Genomic DNA, 19,065 nt, shown 5'->3' with positions numbered 1-19,065 from the left:
TACCACTATGCAGATATAGTGTCTTTATTTATTTTTTTTTAAGATTTTATGTATTTATTTGACAGAGAAAGAGAGCACAAGTAGGCAGAGAGGCAGGCAGGGGGAGAGGGAGAAGCAGAGCCCGACGCGGGGCTCGATCCCAGGACCCCGGGATCATGACCTGAGCCGAAGGCAGACGCTTAACTGACTGAGCCACCCAGGTGCCCCCAGATATAGTGTCTTTAATATGAACTTTAATATGAAGTATGAAATTCTGAATGATATGAGTCAGTTCAACAAGAAATACTGTGCTAACCCCAAACCATGGCTGTATTGAACCATACCCTGTCCTGCATTAGGCTGCCTGCATCTTCATTTATAATAGGGGGAAAATGGTCCTGCAGAGGGGCACGGCGGAGACTGTTGGCTGGGGAGACAGGAAATGCATTTTAGACCCAGCACCACAAGAAGTTAGCTGTTTAACTCTGGGGAAATCAGAATTCAGCTTCCAACTGCCTACAATGGAGTGAAGTGGATTTAGATGATGTGGTTTGGTTCTTTCTCAGATGCAGTCGTTCTGGAATAGTAACAGATACTTAACCCACATATTCAAAAGCCAGGAAATAGACTTAAGCATAGAAGAACCTCCTCATACATGTCCTTCTAATTTCTTTCCCAAACAGCAAGCAATTCAGCTTTAACACCTGATCAATTTCAACCACTCCCATATATAATTTAACTTTCCTTTAAAAAGCAACTAAAAGTGGCACCTGGGTGGCACAGTCAGTTAAAGGTTCGACTCTTGGTATCGGCTCAGTTTGTGATCTCAGGATCCTGAGACTGAGCCCCTCCACACTCAATACAGAGTTTGCTTGAGATTCTCCCTCTCCCTGCCCCTCCTGCTTGTGTGCTCTCTCCCTAAAATTAAATAAATTGGGGCGCCTGGATCAGTTAAGCATCTGCCTTTGGCTCAGGTCATGATCTCAGGGTCCTGGGATGGAGCCCGTGTCAGGCTCCCTGCTCAGTGAGGAGTTTGCTTCTCCCGTTCCCTCTGCCCTTCCCCCCACCCACGCTCATGCTCTCTCTCTCAAATAAATAAAATACAACCTTAAAAAAAAAAAATCTTTAAGAAAATAAAAAAAACCAATGCAACAGAATGACTGTCTCTCTAGTACACAGTACATTCCCGGTTGGTTCTTGTCAAATCTTGCTTCTGTATTTATTTAAAGATTTATTTATGTGAGAGAGAGAGAGTGAGCACGGGGGGGGGGGGGGGGGGGAGGCAGAGGGAGAAAAGAGAGAGTTCCAAGCAGACTCCACGTCAAGTGTGGAGCCAGAAGTGGGGCTCAATCCCACAACCCTGAGATCAACGACCTGAGCCAAAACCAAGAGTCAGATGCTCAGCTGACTGAGCCACCCAAGTGCCCCTTGTTTCTGTATTTAATGAGAAAGTTCTGTGCCCATCCCACACCAACAAAGCTTACCAAATGTTTTTTAGGCAATTCATGGTCAGGTTCTTATTGATGATTAAGCTTCTCAGCAATATAGGTACTGTAATGCACTGAAACCATGCTTTCTAAATTATATTAAAGAAGCTTATTATGCTTTCACCACAAAGGTAAATGCATGTTGAACTTTAGAGAGCTAAGAAGAGAAATTAACTCAAACAGCAAGAACTGAAGACCAGCCAGGACTGACCACTGCCAGATGAAATGAGGAAGCAGCAGAACGGTGCTGGCAAGGGCTAGTGAACGCAATGCAACACCTGGCAAGGTGTTCCAGGGAGCCTGACGGAACTCTTCCGCGCTCATTCTTCTCTGTCTGGTCATCATTTACACAGCTTTACAAAAGCTCCGCTTCTGTGGCATACTGATCTTGCCGCGTCGATGCAGTCACGATGCCTCCTAACATCCCAAGAAGCCAGCCAGCACCATTCCCATGTTACAGCTACGCCCTGATTTTCCATGGCTGTCATTTCCAGGATGACTGGCCAGGATAAGTATTAGGACTTACGACCTACACGACGAACGTAACTGCCTCTCCGCTTTTCAACAAAAATCCCAACCAATAGACACGAGTATGAGTGCTGTGCTCCAGAGCCGTCATTTAGCTCATGCTCATTTAGCACTTGGTGATGTCATCACGGTCAAATCTCTTTCCAACATCTGCTTTTATTTGTCTTTTAAAGATTTATTTAGACATCTGCTTTTAGAATGGCCTTCAAGAACACACAAGAAAACAGCAAGAAAACAGAGCTGGAAGAAAACTTAGCATTCAGTGCTGTAAAATCCCCTTGCGCGGCACCCCTCCCACAGCACCATCCGGGGATGACCGGTCTGCCTCAATACCGGGGACAGGGCGGGGGGTGGGGGTGGGGGTGGAGCCCACAGTATCCGTCAGTGGCCCATTCCAGCCACCAAGCTACTTTCATAACAAAAGGTCTTATTACTTTGTATCTGACTTCTTGTTTTTGATCAAAGATGACACACTTCTTTGGACTATGAACCTTATTCATCAGATTCGGTGTCTTAATAACCTTCACCTCTATACAGATCTTGAGATAAAAGATGAAGATCTGCAGTCAAGAAGTAAGTTCAATGAAAGGTACTCTACTTCTACAACTGCCCTGGGCCATGGCAGCACGACTCAACTGCCTTCCTCTGGAAGTTATGTCTGACTTCCTGATCAAAATGCCCATGATTTCCCATCCAGCCAGCACTCTATACTCCTAGACCCATGTTCTTTCCATCAGACCGCCCACTTAGCTTCTGAGCTACTAGGAAAATAATATTTTTTGGGTCAAGCAACAGTACAGAAACAGGAAATGAACAAAATCTAAACTTGCAAAGTTCATGTCTTATTTTGATACTGATATAACCCCTGGCAAGAACTTGACTGGTCTGAGCCTCAGTTTCCTCTTAAGGCTAATATATGCCTTCCAGAGCTGTCAGCATTAAACGAGTCTGTCTATATAAAACCTTGGTATCAGTTCAGGTAGAACTCTGCTAACGCTAAAGCTTAGTCCTCTTCAGATCACCTGCAACCCACCAAAAATGCACATAGAGTGAGGTTATGAACTTAAGTGATTTGTGTAGGATTAGTTTATACCTACCAGCCAAGCACAGACTGTGGCTGAGGGCAAAGTAGGGAGAGGGAGAGAAAACAAAACAAAAAACACTCTTCAGAGGGTTGAAGCTTACATTTGAAGGTTGTCTCTTGGAAGTTCTACATGTTATGCTAAAAATGACCATATAGGAATAATTTAATATAGTTGGTGAGATTGTCATGAACTCTCCAGAAAGTCAAAAGCATTAACTCGACTTTGAAAAAATAAACATATTTCATATATACACATATGTACGTATGCTAGAGGATCTTGTTTTTCTTTTTAAAGACAGCATACTTATGTCTGATGTGATTCACTTCAGAGCCAAGATAAATTATCAGGCCTGTCATTCTAAAAAAATGGCAAACCAACCTTGCAGCTTCTGATTTTCCTTCTCCATTCTGAGGAGCAGTATCTGTTGTAAAATAGCCTTTTGCCATAACTCTCGAAGCTCGCGAGATGTCCTTTTCTTCTCCTCTGGGACGGGGCCGAAGGGTCCATCTTCACAAACTGGTTCTAAAGGAGATCGTGGTGGAAGCTCTCCCAGTTCTGAGTAATCTGGGGATGGAAAAGGACATTTCAGAATGGTCATTTTTTTTTTTTAATACAGATTTAAACGTAGTGTCAAATCAGAAAATTTCTGTTCATTCAGATTTTATGAAATGGTGTCACCGATTTAAAATTCAAGTTTTAATATGCATTGAAATAAGTTAGGTCTGAGCCACAACCATCAAATTATACATCAGATAGCAAGCAAAAGTTGGAGGAGCTGAGGAAATGTTCAAAGATACCTACTTTTAATGACTGTATTATTGGTAATGGCAAACATTCACAGAGTGCTCACTCTGAACCGATTGTTCTGAGGGCTTTATGGATACTAGTTTATTTAACACTCAACCACCCTGAGATGTAGCTACTATAACTATTCAGTTTTAAAGAAAAGCAAACTGAAGCACATTTGACACCTGCCAAATGTCACAGAGCTAGGAAGTGTAGAACCAGGATCGGGGACCCAAGCAGACTGGCTTAACCACCACGTTATAAGGCTAGATATTCTGGAAGAAGATTAATGCGTATTTAATAGCCAATAATAACAGTGACCATTAATGGGTCCTCTACCAAGTGCTGGGCACCATGCCAGGTGTTTTATATAGACAGACTCATTTAATCCTGATGACAACTCCAGAAGACAGGCATTAGCCTGAAGAGAAAACTAAGGCTCAGAGAAGCAAAGGAAGTTGCCCAGGGTCAGACAGTGAATAAGCAGGTGTGGTGGGATCCCAACCAATGTCTGCCTGACTTGGAAGTTCATGCTTTCTGCTCAATATCCCTGTAATTCAAATGTTTCCTATGTCATCAAGTTTAAAATTTCCATTTATTAGTTGAAATCTCTTTACATTTCATGAATTTGTACCTTTCTCAACTGCAGACCCCATGTGGCTGGGACACAGTGCTGTTGTAACTCACAAATACCTTACAGACAAGCAGAAAGAACATCCCACCAGCTTACTCTGAAACTAGCTACAAACAGCAAAAGTTCTCATATGGAATATTACTCAGCCATCAGAAAGGATGAATAACTACTGTCTGCATCAACATGGATGGAACTGGAGGGGATTATGCTAAGTGAAATAAGTCAAGCAGAGAAAGACAATTATCACATGGTTTCACTCCTATGTGGAACATAAGGAATAGAGTGGAGGACCACAGGGGAAGGGAGGGAAAACTGAATGGGAAGAATTCAGAGAGGGGGACAAACCATGAGAGACTCTTGACTCCAGGAAACATACTGAGGGTTACAGAAGGGAGGGGGATGGTGGGATGGGGTAACCAGGTGATGGGTATTAAGGAGGGCACATGTTGTGATGAGCACTGGGTGTTATACACAACTAATGAATCGCTGAACATTACATCAAAAACTAATGATGTACTTCTATGTTGGCTAATTGAACATAATTTAAAAAAAAAGTTCTTATATGAGTGGGCCCCATCTGAGGCAATGCATTCCTGGGTATTTCTCTCTAAACTGAACCTAAGTAAAATCACAGTCCTAACATTCTGTGAAAAGCCCTTGACAGACAACCCGAATTTCACAACCACCCAGAACACAACATACAATCTCTTCCAGTGTACAGTTCCAACAAAATTCCATGCTACAATTAATTTCCAAAACAGTTTCAGCATTGACTGCTCATTATCTAAAAGTGGGTTTGATTTCCTGCTATGAAATCTATGAAATCAAACACAAGCTACAAACACAAGCTACAAGTTTCATTTTCTAAAGTGACTTGCCCATCTTAACTCCTATTAAAGTTACTGGATTAAAAAAAATTATGATAAGCATTAAGAATGCTTTGTGATGTCTGTAAGCATTTAAATGCTTATCATCACATTTCTATCTATGTCTATTTCATTATGATCCTATTAAATGAAGGAATAAATTAAAATTCTTCTTTTGGGGGTAGTTTTTATGCACGTTATAGGAGAATGCTCATGTGTAATGGTCAGTATAAAAGCAGGAATCACAATTGTTGTATGGTAGGATCTCAACCTTAAAATTATTATGAAGAGCAGGACCATTCAGTGACTAAAAGGTCAGGCTCTGGAGCCAGGCTGTCTGGGTTTTAATTAAGACTATGCATTTTTTGATTTTGTGACCTTCAGCAAATTGCTTAACCCCTTAATGCCTCAGTTTCCCAATCTGTCAAGCAGGAATAACAGCACCTCCCTCACAGAAGTGTTACAGGGACTGGGGCACGTGGGTGGCTCAGGAGGTTAAGCGTCAACTCTTAATTTCAGGTCAGGTCATGATCTCAGGGTAGAGAGATCTGTGCTCTGTGTGGAGTCTGCTTGTCCCTCTCCCTTCCCCTGCTTGCATGCGCTCTCCCTCTCGCTCTCTAAAATAAATAAAATCTTTTTTTTTTTTTTTAAAGAAGTGTTACAGGGATTGAGTTAATTCATATCTTATAAACTACCTGAAACGGGGTCGAACACACAGTAAGAACACAGTGAGTACTAGCTTCTTATTGGTTGCTATTACATAGTCCTTAACGGCACAGAAAAAAACACTGGAAGGAAACACTTAGAAATTTATCCACTCAGTTGTAAGCTCTAAGAAGGCCAGACAGGCCACCTTGTCAGTGAGGGTTCACCTAGCACCTGGCACAGTGTCTGCACCTAGCAGGTGCTGGGCAGATCCTGCGGAAGGAGAGAGATAGGTGGGTGCTAGGTTTGCATGTGCTTCCTGCTCTTTTTTGTATTTCCTAAATTTGTGACAATAAACGTAATTTTTAGAACCAACTGAAGAAAAGTAATGCAAATCTGTTCCGATTTATATCAAAGATTGCAAAATGTTCTGCAAAACACTTAGAAGACAAACCGATCCCCCCAAACTTGTATACTTAGCACTAGTTGGTACTGAATATGATACAGCTGAAGTTTACCCTTTTTTTCAGAAGGCATTTTAGTTAGTATTCTCATTCAATCTTATTCTGCAGCCTAGAGTCTTCTATCTGAGCTCTTCCCTCTTTTACCATCATGGCTGTTGAAACTCTGCTGGACACTGCAGTGGTGATTCAAGTTCTGCTTCATCTCATGCTGAAGGATTCACAAGGGTCGGCGGGGAGACGGCCTTGCCGTGGGGCAGCCTAGTCATAAAGTAGTTTAGTGACTTACAAAAGACCGATAGTTAACTGTCGGTTTGTTCTAAATCTGGCCTGGCTAAATGAATCCAAGTGGGCTGTTTTCTTATCAATGCAAAAAGACGCAAGTTTGGGCCGAGGGTGGCCCTCTTTCATGGACACATGCCTGGGGTACGGAGTGCCTGGGGTACAGTCTTGTGAGACGTGTACTCAACAGCATGGGGCTGAGTGGAGTGGCAAGGCCAGGGAGAGGATAATATGAAGATGTTGGTCAACTGGCAGCTGAGAACCTTATTCTAATAATAAATGTGTGCATTATTTTAACTTGGATCATTCCTAAGCCATTTACATCAGTATTTATTGCGTCCCTTATATACCTGGGATGTGACATGCTAGGTGGTCTAAGAGAGGCTCCTTTGATGTTTCTAACATTCTTTTGTTTCTAACATTCTTTAGAACAACACTGGGGATCTGGCTTCCTTCCCGGACCAATACTCTTGCTGAGAGGCTGCCACACAGAGACTGATGGGGAGAGCCGGGAGGAACTGGGCTAGGGGTCCCTCCACCCCCAGGCCAGCTTGGCGGTCCCTCTTTGTAAACCTCTGTAGACACGTACACTTTTGGGGTTCCAGTCCCTCGGTGCAAAATGTGAGAAATGATATTCCCCTCTGACTGCCCCAACTGTGGAGCCGACAGGCACTGACAGACAGACATACTTCTACATCTACAAGACCCCGAAACCAAAGGGCCGCAATAACATGCTAGCCTAGGATGAGACTTTACTATCTGGACATGCCCTATAATGACAAGATGAAGCATGCTTAATTACAACAGAGCCTTTCAGAAACCGTCGGTTTCAATGGGTTCTGAGAACTTCAAAGCCAGCCACAAGTCAGGGGTCCTGCGAGACAATCCTTGCTGGGACATTCTTAACAGGGTCATAAATAGGATCTAGGCTGGTGCGTCAATACTTTAGCTGCCAAATATCCTCCTGAGACTATGCTGCTACATTCTTCTCTCGCCCCCCCTCTGCACACAGGTGTGCAGGGAAGAGCATGACTCCGCACCATCGGTAGGAACACGGCCGACGCTGTGACAGGGCAGAGGAAAGGGACACGCGTGCACACAGTCTCCCAGCTGTCCCGTGCTGACTGAAAAGTACGGAATACGGGGCTGCTGGCTGGTACTTTCACGAGACACTGCTATCAGGTTTGAACTGCTATTCTCCTCCTTGTAGAGACCTGACACTGAGTCACACATTAAGTGCCTTGTAAGAGAGGGGCACTCCGGGAGGAACATGAAGAGATAGGCCCTTCTTCAACATTCTGGGTTTTCTGTTATCCCACAGCAGAGCATTTTTATAACTCTCTCCATCTCAAAAATCTTGATCTCCCATGCCAAAAGAGCAATGTTTAAGATTCCTGCTATTCTGAAACCTCTGCTTTAGCAACATGAATAGACTTTGGAAATGAGAATTAAAACTGAACAATAAGCCTCTGGAGAAAAGTTAACAACAGGGATTAACGTCTGCAGCATCTGTTGTTACCAACAACTGAAGACAATTTCTTAAAAACCAGAGTAAAATAACCATGTAGACTTAAGAAAGGAACAGGCAGTCCTCTATGAATGCTGTCAAACTGTTTACAGAGCACGAACAACTTTACCTCTCCTGCGACAGAATGTCGTGCCAGGGAAACAGCAGATACACACGGAACAGTCACCGAACAAAAGGATTCATTTACCCGAAACTGCTCTACAGCTTACCGTGTCTTCTTTGGAAAATAATAACAACAACAACAATAACAAAAGAACCTTGTTATTTTCTACAGTTGCATTATAGAATGGTCCAGCCACAGGGAAACAGAATTTTTTTTTTAAATAACATTTGGTAAAAAGAAATTTTTTTTTTTTTAAGATTTTATTTATTTATTTGACAGGGAGAGACAGCCAGAGAGATAACACAAGCAGGGTAAGCGGGAGAGAGAGAAGCAGGCTTCCCGCCGAGCAGGCAGCCCGATGCGGGGCTCGATCCCAGCACCCTGGGATCATGACCTGAGCCAAAGGCAGACGCTTAACGACTGAGCCACCCAGGTGCCCCCAAAAAAGAAATATTTTTAAGTTTTTGCCACATGCCTGCTAGAACTCCAAATATGACTAGGACACAATCCCTCAAATTTCAACAGGGTGATTGGGAGAAGTACATGGCTGCTAGGAAGTACAAAGAAAGTGTTCTAGAAATTTAGCAAAGAAAATGAGTCTCTCCTGTCTGTCAGGTCAAGAGCATGAGCCCTGGGGTCACACGTCCGGGGTCAAATCCCAGCTCCACTACTAACCTAGCCACTCAAACGCAAACATGTGTGGTCTGACGCTTTACACCCATTCCCTCATCTGCCTAACAGTGTCTATGCTCTGTGGACTGGTGTGTGTGGTTAAGTGGTAAACGTGCGGAAACACAAGCCTAGCACATAGCAAGCATTCAATAAACCGACAGCTGTCGTTCTTCTTATCACCATCATCAGGACCAGGTTTTTGGAAGTGGTGGTAGCTTTTGGAGGACATGGCAAAGTCACAAAGGTGGAAATTTCTCGTAAATGTGGCTATGAAAACAAGGTGTCCAGGTGACAGTTCCTCATCCAGTGACCCGTTTCAGCCAATGAGCAGATGTAGGTGTGTATGTGAAAACAAGAATGGTTGAGCCCAGATTACAGAAAGTGCCGAATGATTAATTTATGTATTAATGGGTGAGGAAATGGGAATCACAGAAGATTTGAGGTTTTTACAGTTTTTAAGGAAAAGGTATTCCATTTATGTGTTCTTTAGCGCTGGAAAGAGACCGCGGCTGTCGGGGAATGCAGAGCTTAGTGGATCAAACGGAGGGCTATTATAAAACCACATGAGAAGGCGCTGGGCAGGGCGGGGGCTATGAAGACAGGAGCACGAGCCTAGCTCTGCCTGAGATGGGGTGCAAGGGGAGGAGAGGACACGTGCTGGGGAGCTAGGCACACACATTTTATTAAAAAGTGGCAGCCAAGGCATGCAGAAACGAAAGACAGAAGCAAGGGTCTCGCAGGACTCTATCTCTATATCCTTCCAAATTAGCTATTTGGAGGGGAGTCTCCAAGGCTCCACGAAGACGACTTGGAGTCACAGAAGCCAAAAGCCCCCTGTTCAGAGGTTGTGAGGACAGCTCCGAGGAGCAGCAGCAAAGGAGTGAAGGCGGCGTGGTGGTGGGCAGTCCAGGGCAGACAGCCAGGCAGGCGGACCAGGACTGAAGGCAAGGTGGTCAGACGGCGCTCCTGGGGCCTCCGGTCAGCCCACCATGCCCCCAGCTGCCCCCTTCCGGGCTGAGCTCTGAGAGCAGAGGCATGCAGCACCCCGAATTTGGTTTCCTGGTGGTGGAGGCTACGAAAGTTAAGGCCTACATAAAGCTTGAAAAGAACCAAGAAAATGCTGCAGATGAATTTTTATATTTAATGCAGGAGATAAAATTATCCTTTGAAATAAATAGCATTTGTTTTTGCATCTGCAAGGGGAATGATACTGTACTTTCAAGAGGGCTGAAGGTCAGGGCTCTTGTTTCTTGATTAAAGTCAATAAAACTATAAAGAGGAACATATATTCAGTCTGTTGGAATATAAAACACTGAGCTCTGTCATAGTTTGCTCTCTCCTATTAACCCTGTACAGAACACTGGATTTCAAACTGTGGTCCCTGGGATTTTCTAGGACACCTCAGGGTGGAAAAGCACCTCGAGCTGCACAAAAGGCCCCTGGTGAGTGCCAGCAGGCTGTGTATGTGTGAGGAGGTGTCCAAGGACGTCCCGCCAACAGCCGCTGTGTGCCGACCGCGTCAGACACCCCTTGCTCACGCTCCGTTCCTTCTTCTGGACTGTGGGGGAAACGGTCAGCACTCACAGGAACATAGGGATCCAGGGCTGAAAAGGGCACCAGAAGGTGACTTAGCTCAACCCCCTTTCCTTCCCAGAGGAGGAAACTGAGGCTCAAAGAGGTCCAAACTCACATTTTTTGGACCACTGCCTATGTATGTGCCAGGCCGTGTAGCTTCCAAGTCCCCACTGATTTCATGCTCACAACCACCCGATAAGCAAGGACTGTTTTTATCCCCCAACGGCACAGCCCGAGACACCAAACTAGCACTTGGACTCCGGGTGCTCAGCGTGACGGAAACGAACTAGTGCTGACACTCACCCCCAGGAAAATCAGCCCCCTGACTCTCCGTGCCTCAGTTCCCTCATCCACAAATCCCAGACAATAACGGCCTCCATCTCCCCCAGCTCTGTTGCAGAGATTAAATGAAAAATCCTTATGAACACATAAAATCGTACATGGCCAGGGATAAGTACTGAATTCCTATTATCATCAGTATCTATTTTATTCCAAACCTGGCTAGATCCTTGTGCTGCTTAGACTTCTCCACAATCAGACTAGGGCTGGGGAGAAAGAAGAAACCCGGTTTACCGAAGAACACTGGGGAAGACAGACGCTTACTCTTCCCAGGGGCTCTCCCCAACAACAGGAGCCCCTGGTCACTGCCTTAGCGTGTCCAGGACCTGTGGTCACGACAGGCCTGGAAGCACGGGAGAGGGACGGTCACCCTCACAATAGCGGGGATGCCCTTTTAGCCTTTGTCTGGCTGATGCCCTCCTCCTTCAAAGCTCAGCGCCAAGGCCACAGCCTCTGGAGAGACTCCTCTCGCCATCCCCTGCCCCGTCAGAGCCTGCAGCACCCCCTCGATGCTGCCCCAGCGCCCTGGCAAACCTCAACCGAGCCTCCAGGATTCTGAGAATGTCATCCCTGGGGCCAAAGACCACTGCCCTGAGCACAATCAAGTCAAGAGGAGCTCGGAGAAGCAGAAGATCAGGCAGCCTGGAGCATCTTAGGGAAAAACGAAGCAGAAGGGAAAGGAGTAAAAGAGGGACAGTCTAGACGGGGGGACAAGGACAAACATGCAGGAGGAGACACAAGCAAGGCCCTTGTGTGGCACTCAGTTCTGGCCCAAGTAACAGGCCCAGCTCTTTTCCACAGTTTTATTCCTAAACTGTGCAAAAACTATTTAAAAACTTTATATGAACGTTATACATCTATATGTGAATATACAGATGCCTGATATGTGTGCATAGAACTTTATACAAGAAGCTTTATAAGAAAAATACTACAGAGAACGTATTAATCACCCCGGTGACCCATCATTTAATTTACCCCAAGAACAATGAAATGAACCCCGCCTCGGTCCCCAAGGAGAGAGCAGAGGAAGCCACCGACAGTGGGTGTGAGAAGCGGCAGGAGAAGAGCCCACAGAGGGTGGCCGAAGTGCAGGAGAGACGAGCCTAATCTGAGCCTGGCATGGGGGTGGGGCAGGGACAGTGCTGGACACATGATTAGGCAGGACGACTGCCGAGAGGGAAGGTCACTCCATGAGAAGCACGGGAATGAAAACATCATGATGAATTTGGGAATTTCGAGGAGCTCTGCATGACCCTGGGAAACTGTGCATGCTGAGGTGGGGGAGTACCTGCACACAGTAAGAAATGAGTCAGGGTGAACAGTGAAGGGCCTCCTATGCTAGCAAGCAAGCCATCCTGACATGAGCTCTAGCGAAGAAGTGAAAAAATGACAAGCCATCAGGTTCTGTTTCAGAGAAGTTACCCTGTTGCCCACACTTAGCCCTCTGATCTTGTCCAAATGGAGATTTCAAAAGGCCATCCTACGTTCATCATTTACATTGGTAACTCTCCTGACGACAGCTGCTGGTCAAGCCCACCCTGCTTGGACTTCACTATGGGCACGGAGGACAAGATTTCCCTGACCCCTTCCTCACAAAAGCACTGCGGGTCACCATCCCCAGAACCCAGGCCGTGAGTTCCGCCCACGGGAGCAGCTCCAGATCAGCAGCATCCGTATCCTCCGCTTGTTTGGCAGAATGTCTGTCTTGGCGCCTTAGACCCACTGGCTCACAGACTCGGGTGGGACCCGGGGACCGGGGTTTTAACATCTGGAATTCTATGCACACTGAAGTTCAAGAATCCCTGGCCTCTGGCAGTCAGCATTTTTTCGGCCACTTACTTTAGGTTGTAGATTTACCTTAATTGGTGGTTTTACATTATCCGACACTAAAAAATGGAGTTACCTTTTAAATAAATTATTTCAAGTTAATTAAGGACTCCATCTGTTACAGATAACCTGATCATTAATAAAAATTTAAAATACAACATATCTTGATTGTCAAACACCAGCCAAATCTCGTTTTAATCTTCGTCAAAGGCAACTGTTTGAAATAAAATTAATACCATTTTCTCAAGAAATGCATTCAGAAAGTCATCCCTCCCTGCTGACCCAGGTCAACTACCCACACTATTAGACTGATAATAAATTTCCTTCCAGAAAACTTCCAGATATGAACATAAATAGGAACACAGACCAATGAGTCACCCAACAGAAACAGAAAAATATACTACTAAAAGCTAAGATCACGATTTCTCAGTTCGTGAAATTTGACCATCTGCAGAAAAGCAGCTCATCTGTTTACAGCACGGCTTCCGGCACTTCCCCCATGTGAACCCCTCCAAGGAGGACAGGCCCTGCTCCACACCCTGCAAGGAAGGTGTGCTCAGTCTCAGGGGGGCTTTCTGCATCTCTTCCGACTAGAAGCCTGGGGAGGAAAGCAACATCCTCACCCTCAAATCCCCCCTGACCACAGCAAAGGGCACTGAGGGTCCAAGTTAAACCTGGTACGAGTAAGGGACTGCATCATGGAATGACGGCTTTCAAACTATACCCCATGAAGCTGACGGCAAAGTCCACGCAGGGTCCAGGGGAGCAGTGGGGGACAGAGCTGCCTGAGTTCGGACGGCTGTAACAACATACCACAGACCAAAGGGCTACAACAACATTTATTTCTCACCGTTCTGGAGGCTGAAAGTTCAAATTCAGAGTGCCAGCATGGTCAGGTTCTTGGGGAAGGCCCTTTTCCTGGCTTGCCTCCTTCTTGTTGTGCTCTCATGTGGCAGAGAGAGAGAGCGCACGCTCTGGTCTCCTCCTCTTAGTTATAAGGCATTGATCCCATCATGGAGGCTCGACCCACATGCATGGGCTCATCTAAACCTAGCTACCTCCCAAAGGCCCCACCTCCAAACACCAACACATTAAGTACTGGGGCTTCAACGTGAATTTTCAGGGGACACACTCAATCCATAGCATGAGCAAATACGGTTCGAAACTACTCCTTTTCTCCGTTTCAGCAGAGCAACTGGATTTCATGGGTTTTAGGGCCTCTAAAAACTTTCCTTTAAAAAGAGTTGTCATGGGCGCCAGGGTGGCTCAGTTGGTTAAGCAACTGCCTTCGGCTCAGGCCATGATCCTGGAGTCCCGGGATCGAGTCCCACATCAGGCTCCCTGCTCAGTGGGGAGTCTCCTTCTCCCTCTGACCCTCTTCCCTCTCATGCTCTCTGTTTCTCATTCTCTCTGTTTCTCATTCTCTCTCTCAAATAAATAAATAAAATCTTTAAAAAAATTTAAAAAAAAATAAGAAGAGTTGTCAGTAGCTAAGAAAAAAGTTTTAAGAGTACAGGTAACAAGGTTTTTTTTTATGACCAGAAGGAACAGGATGGTGTTTTGAGTCTTGATGGACTGGCAAAATTCAGAACTTTTTTTTGCAGGGGGAAAGGAGACCTGGAAGCCAGAAAGAAGGAGCTGCTTGAGCAAAGGTCCACAGTATTCCAGCTCAGAGTCACCCTTCCTTCAATCCACGGTACTTGCTATCAACGTCAGTGTGGCAACTGACTTGTGCTGCCATGGGACATCTTAAACATTTTATCTTGGGGCATCTTTTATCAACCAGGTCCTGGGATAGGGCTTAGAAGTGGACTGTCATCTGGTCTACCTTCCTCAACACCTGCTTGTCAGTGCAGGACAACCTGACTTTCCCCCCGCTGCAGGAAGCGGATTTCGAATGTACTTCCAACCCCGCCTGCTCAAGAGCACTATCCAGGCACTTAAACCAGGGCTCCCATGAGAAGCCCAACTTCCAATGAAAATCACTTGAACACCCGTAAGGTGATGAAGAAAAAGAGAACAGGACAACTCTGCAACCTCAAGACATGAGTCAAACACAATCTGTCGATATAAAATCAGAGAAAATACAATGGACCCTTGAACAACACAGGGGCTGGGGCACGACCCCCACGCCACTGAAAATCCACAAAGAACTCTGACTCCCTCAAAACTCAACGACCAACAGCCTACTGTTGACCAGAAGCCTTACTGATAATGTCAATAGTTGATTTAACACATATTTTATGAATTATATACTGTATTCTTACAGCAAAAGTAGGGAAAAGAAAGTGTTAAGAAAATCTTAAGAAAAAATACATTTATAGTCCTCTACTATATTTGTTGAAAAAAAAAAAAATCTGTGTAGAAGTGGATCTGTACATTTCGACCCCGTATTAGTCAAGGGTCAATGGTACATTCAGGGTGAAAAAACATTCAAGTTTTGTGAAAGAACCAAAAGTCAAGATCTAGTTTCTGCCACACAGACATTTATAATATAAACAGGTAGATGTAGTGTATTTAATAAATAATATTAATTAAGCTTGGTGTGGAAAAGGATCATTTTATCCTGACAATGTTGTAAACCCCAAATCATTAACGTCATCACTGTGAGGCAACCCCCCCACCCCCTCAGAGGGCAGCTTTCCAATTCAGAACCTTGAACTCCGCTCTAGCTGCACCCAGCCCTTCTCCTCTTTTTCTCCCTGGGTACTGGTTGCTTGTCTCTCCTACCACACCTGCACACTCCTTTATCCAGCATAAATCCACTTTCAACCCAGTTCTTCCAACAGTGCTTTGCACAGAGCTGTGCGCTCAGAATATTTATATGTTAAAGAACACAGTAAGGCGCTCTCCTTGCGTCAGGGGTAGGGATTCTATCTTGTACGCAGATTTCAGACTTCCATTAAAAACTGTCGGTGGGTCCTGGTGATGTTAGATAAAGACTGAGTTATGCATAGAAAGAACCACGCGGAGAGCAGAGGAAAAGCTGCTGCAGCCATGGACATCTGAGAGATGGGCCTGAGGGGCAGCCTAGGAACAGGAAGGAGGGGGAGGGGGCAGTGCGTGTGGAAGGAGAGCGAGCTCCACGCAGTCAGGGCCTCTGCCATGGGGGGGCCAATCTTCCGTGACTGGTAAAATGGGAAACAGTGGCACAGATGGTGATTTTCAAGAAGAAGAGCCCCCTTTACCCTTCTGGCCCAGGCGTCCAGGGGTCTTAGGTGCCCTGACTGGGCTTCCCCCCACCCCCCTGGAAAAAAAAGTATGTTCACTCAGTGCAGGGCAACTGGAAACATGGGGGGGGGGGGCGGAAATATATATATATATACACACACACACATATATACATATATATATATGTATATATATATAAAGAAGAAGAAGAAGAAGAAAGTTACTATAATCCCACCTTCCAAAGATAAGTTCTTTTAACATTTCCACATATTTCCCTCTGGTCTTTTCTTGGATCTTCACTGCATGTAGAACCGTACTTCCATCTGGAGGGGTCTGAACAGAGTTCTGGGTTTTTGTTCGCACTGCACTGTCTCTCCCAGGTCTGTGACCCCCCAACTGGAAGCACCACAACGGGACGTGCGCATCGGAAGCACCTGAGGCAGGCCAAGCGGGAGCACGACGCAGTGGGATCGTGACCCTAGCCCTACGGAAAGGGGCAGGTGGCCTGGGCACACTTAGGACTCGCCTCCAGAGGAGTATTTGGAACTACTCAACTACAAATAATCTATAATAGGGGGCTGTGATGTGCCCTTCTCAGGTGCCAGAGAAGAGCTGGGGAGGCCTTCGGTGGGAATTTGTGGGAACGGGGAGCCCTGTCATTATAAGGGGCTCAGGAAAGGGGATGGTGGGGAATATAAGGAAGAAAACCATGACCCCACCCCCATCCCCCCCCCAAAAAAATCCAAAGCAGGAGGGAGGAAGGAAAGGTCCCAATGGCAATGGCACACACTGATGACCTGCCCGGGCAGCTAGGAAACCTCGAGGGGGTTCTGCTGGCATGACAGTCCTGCGGTGAGGACTTGGACTTGAGGGCTGATGAGGATGGATGCTAGAAGCCCCAGCTAGAAACTCCGCCGGCCTCCCCCCACCCCCTCCTCCTCTCACCATCTGTGGCTAAAAACGCGAACCCCACCCATCCCATTACACAATGCTTATCTGGATACCATCTAAGGTCAGACTGCATGAGAGGAAGCCCATGACTTAAAAGTTAGGAAATACTTTCAGGCTTCACTGGGGAGAGGGGATGGGGAAGTCCACACTGTGAAACAAGAAGGTGACAAGAGCGACCCCGGTTCTTCCTCTGACTCGACACAGTGTTCAATGGGCTATATGTGGAAATGTGACCTTTCCACCTGGAAAAGCCCAGCCTCACTGCCTTCCTTATAAGGGCCCATATCCTGAAGGAAGCCAACTCGGAGAGCAGCACTCTTTTTGGGTAACCACGCCTGCTCAGCAGTTGGGAGGCCTGGGTTTTAGCTGTGTAAAATTTCGGGCTTTGTCCTCAATGAGAAAATAGAAACCAACAGCGTGATCATCAAGGTGGCTTGCATCCCTTAAAAGTCAGCACTCTGATGTTCATTCAAAACCCTAACAGACCTCACACAATTGGGTTTATGAGTTAAAGCCGACGCGTCAAGCTCGAATGTTCTCTGAAGACTGTATTGGTAGTAAGCAAATTCTTTAAACATTACCAGAGCTTGCGTCACCCAAAAAAACTCAAGAAAGAAGTAACATTTCCTTCTGAAAGTCTCTACTGACCATAATTGAACATGGCGCCTCCCAGAACCCTGAGCTTCCGTTTGCAGTTCCTCAGAAGGGAGAGGTGTTACGTGAGTGCAGGGGACAAAACAAATGCGAGGAACTAGCCACTCTGATAGAACAAAGTCATTTGGTAAAGACTTAGCATAGCTCCATTCCAAAGGACGAACACTTTCTAAACATCCTGGCACAACACAAAAAACCAAGTACTGTGCACACAGCCCAAAAGCGGCACCTTAAATTTCAAGGAAGGTCAACACGGTGGGAGTTGACCCTCCAGAGCCTGGGGACCGTGTGTTTAGCCGGCCAGGTCTCAGCTCACTGCACTGGTCAACCTCTGGGCATCTGGAAAGCTGCACGTCGTCTGACCTTCTGCTGGGATGATTTTAAAGAGCGCAACATCTATGACATTTCTTTGCAATGATTCTGGTCTTTTGTCTCTCCCCATCGAGGGAGTTTGAAGAGAGAGCAGTCCCCTGCATCTGTCAGCACTCTTGACCCACACGTGGCTTTTCGCCCTCTGAATCCAGAGCACACGGCGGCTGGGCGAGGCGGGGCGTGTCGCCACGGGTGTGCACCTGGGATGGCGCAGGAGCAGGACCCACGTCTTCTCTGGCTCTGACTTCGAGCCATGACATGCCCTTTGCCAACAAGCTGAAGCCGTAGTGTGAACCACCTGCACACTATCCAGGAGGCTCAGAGAGGCACTTTCTAGCAATGTGAGTGTCCTCCATGTGCCGCAGAGTCTCTGATGGCCCAAGAACATCCCTTTGCTTGTCCTGAAAGTCTAGTGATAATAAAAGGGAGGGTGGTGGGGGATGGAATTAAAGAATGGCTGCCATTTGTGGTGGAGACTGAGAAGGCAGCTGGTTTTAGTGCCTTCCAAACCCCAGAAGGAACAGACTGTCTACACTCTGACGTAGCGCCCGTCTGTCGGGTGCTTCCTCGCTGGCAATCCTAACATCCCTAACTCCACGAGGTGGTGCTGTTATCATGCCCGTGTGAAAGCAGAGGACTCTGGCGACTGCCCTCGGTCAACAGCTCATCCAGGGAGGAGCCAGGCCTTAAGCCCAGGCCCAGTCTGACTTAAAGATCCATACTCTTCAACTCAACAACACCAAAAGAACAAATAACTCAATTACAAAGTAGGCAAACGACTTGAAAAAAGACATTTATCCAAAGATGATACACAAGTGGCCAATAAGAATATGAAAAGATGCTCAACACCAGTATTCATTAAAGGAATGCAAATCAAAACCACAATGAGGTATCACCTTGTACTCATTAGGATGGACATGTCAAAAGAACCCCAGAAAACAATTATCGGTGAGGATCCGGAGATACCGGAACCCTTGTGCACTGTTGGTAGGAATGTAAAATGGTGCGGCTGCTGTGGGAAACAGTATGGCAGCTCCCCTCCCCCCAAATTAAAAACAGAATCACCATGTGATCCAGCAATTCCACTTCTAGGTACATATGGAAAAGAACTGAAGGCAAG

At 46.1% G+C, this 19,065-nt stretch overlaps 1 protein-coding gene across 10 annotated transcripts in view; it reads right to left on the bottom strand.

Moving 5' to 3' along the window:
• Nucleotides 1–19,065, bottom strand: part of TBC1D1 (TBC1 domain family member 1) — a 230,385-nt gene that overhangs the window by 44,819 nt on the left and 166,501 nt on the right. For all 10 annotated transcript variants that reach the window (XR_010409330.1, XR_010409331.1, XM_045881325.3 and 7 more), the window contains one exon: nt 3,458–3,643. Coding sequence is in view for 8 of the 10 variants with exons in the window: in XM_045881325.3 (XP_045737281.1) it covers nt 3,458–3,643 (186 nt within the window). In the remaining 2 variants the exon portion in view is untranslated. The remainder of the gene's footprint in view (nt 1–3,457; nt 3,644–19,065) is intronic.

Source organism: Mirounga angustirostris, unplaced genomic scaffold (genome assembly GCF_029215605.1).
Source record: "Mirounga angustirostris isolate CCGP_5_RB_7025 unplaced genomic scaffold, mMirAng1.0.hap1 SCAF_2, whole genome shotgun sequence".
Taxonomy (NCBI): Eukaryota; Metazoa; Chordata; class Mammalia; order Carnivora; family Phocidae; genus Mirounga; species Mirounga angustirostris.
The sequence above is the reverse complement of the archived record's forward strand: the minus strand, read 5'-3'. Positions and strand labels throughout refer to the sequence as shown.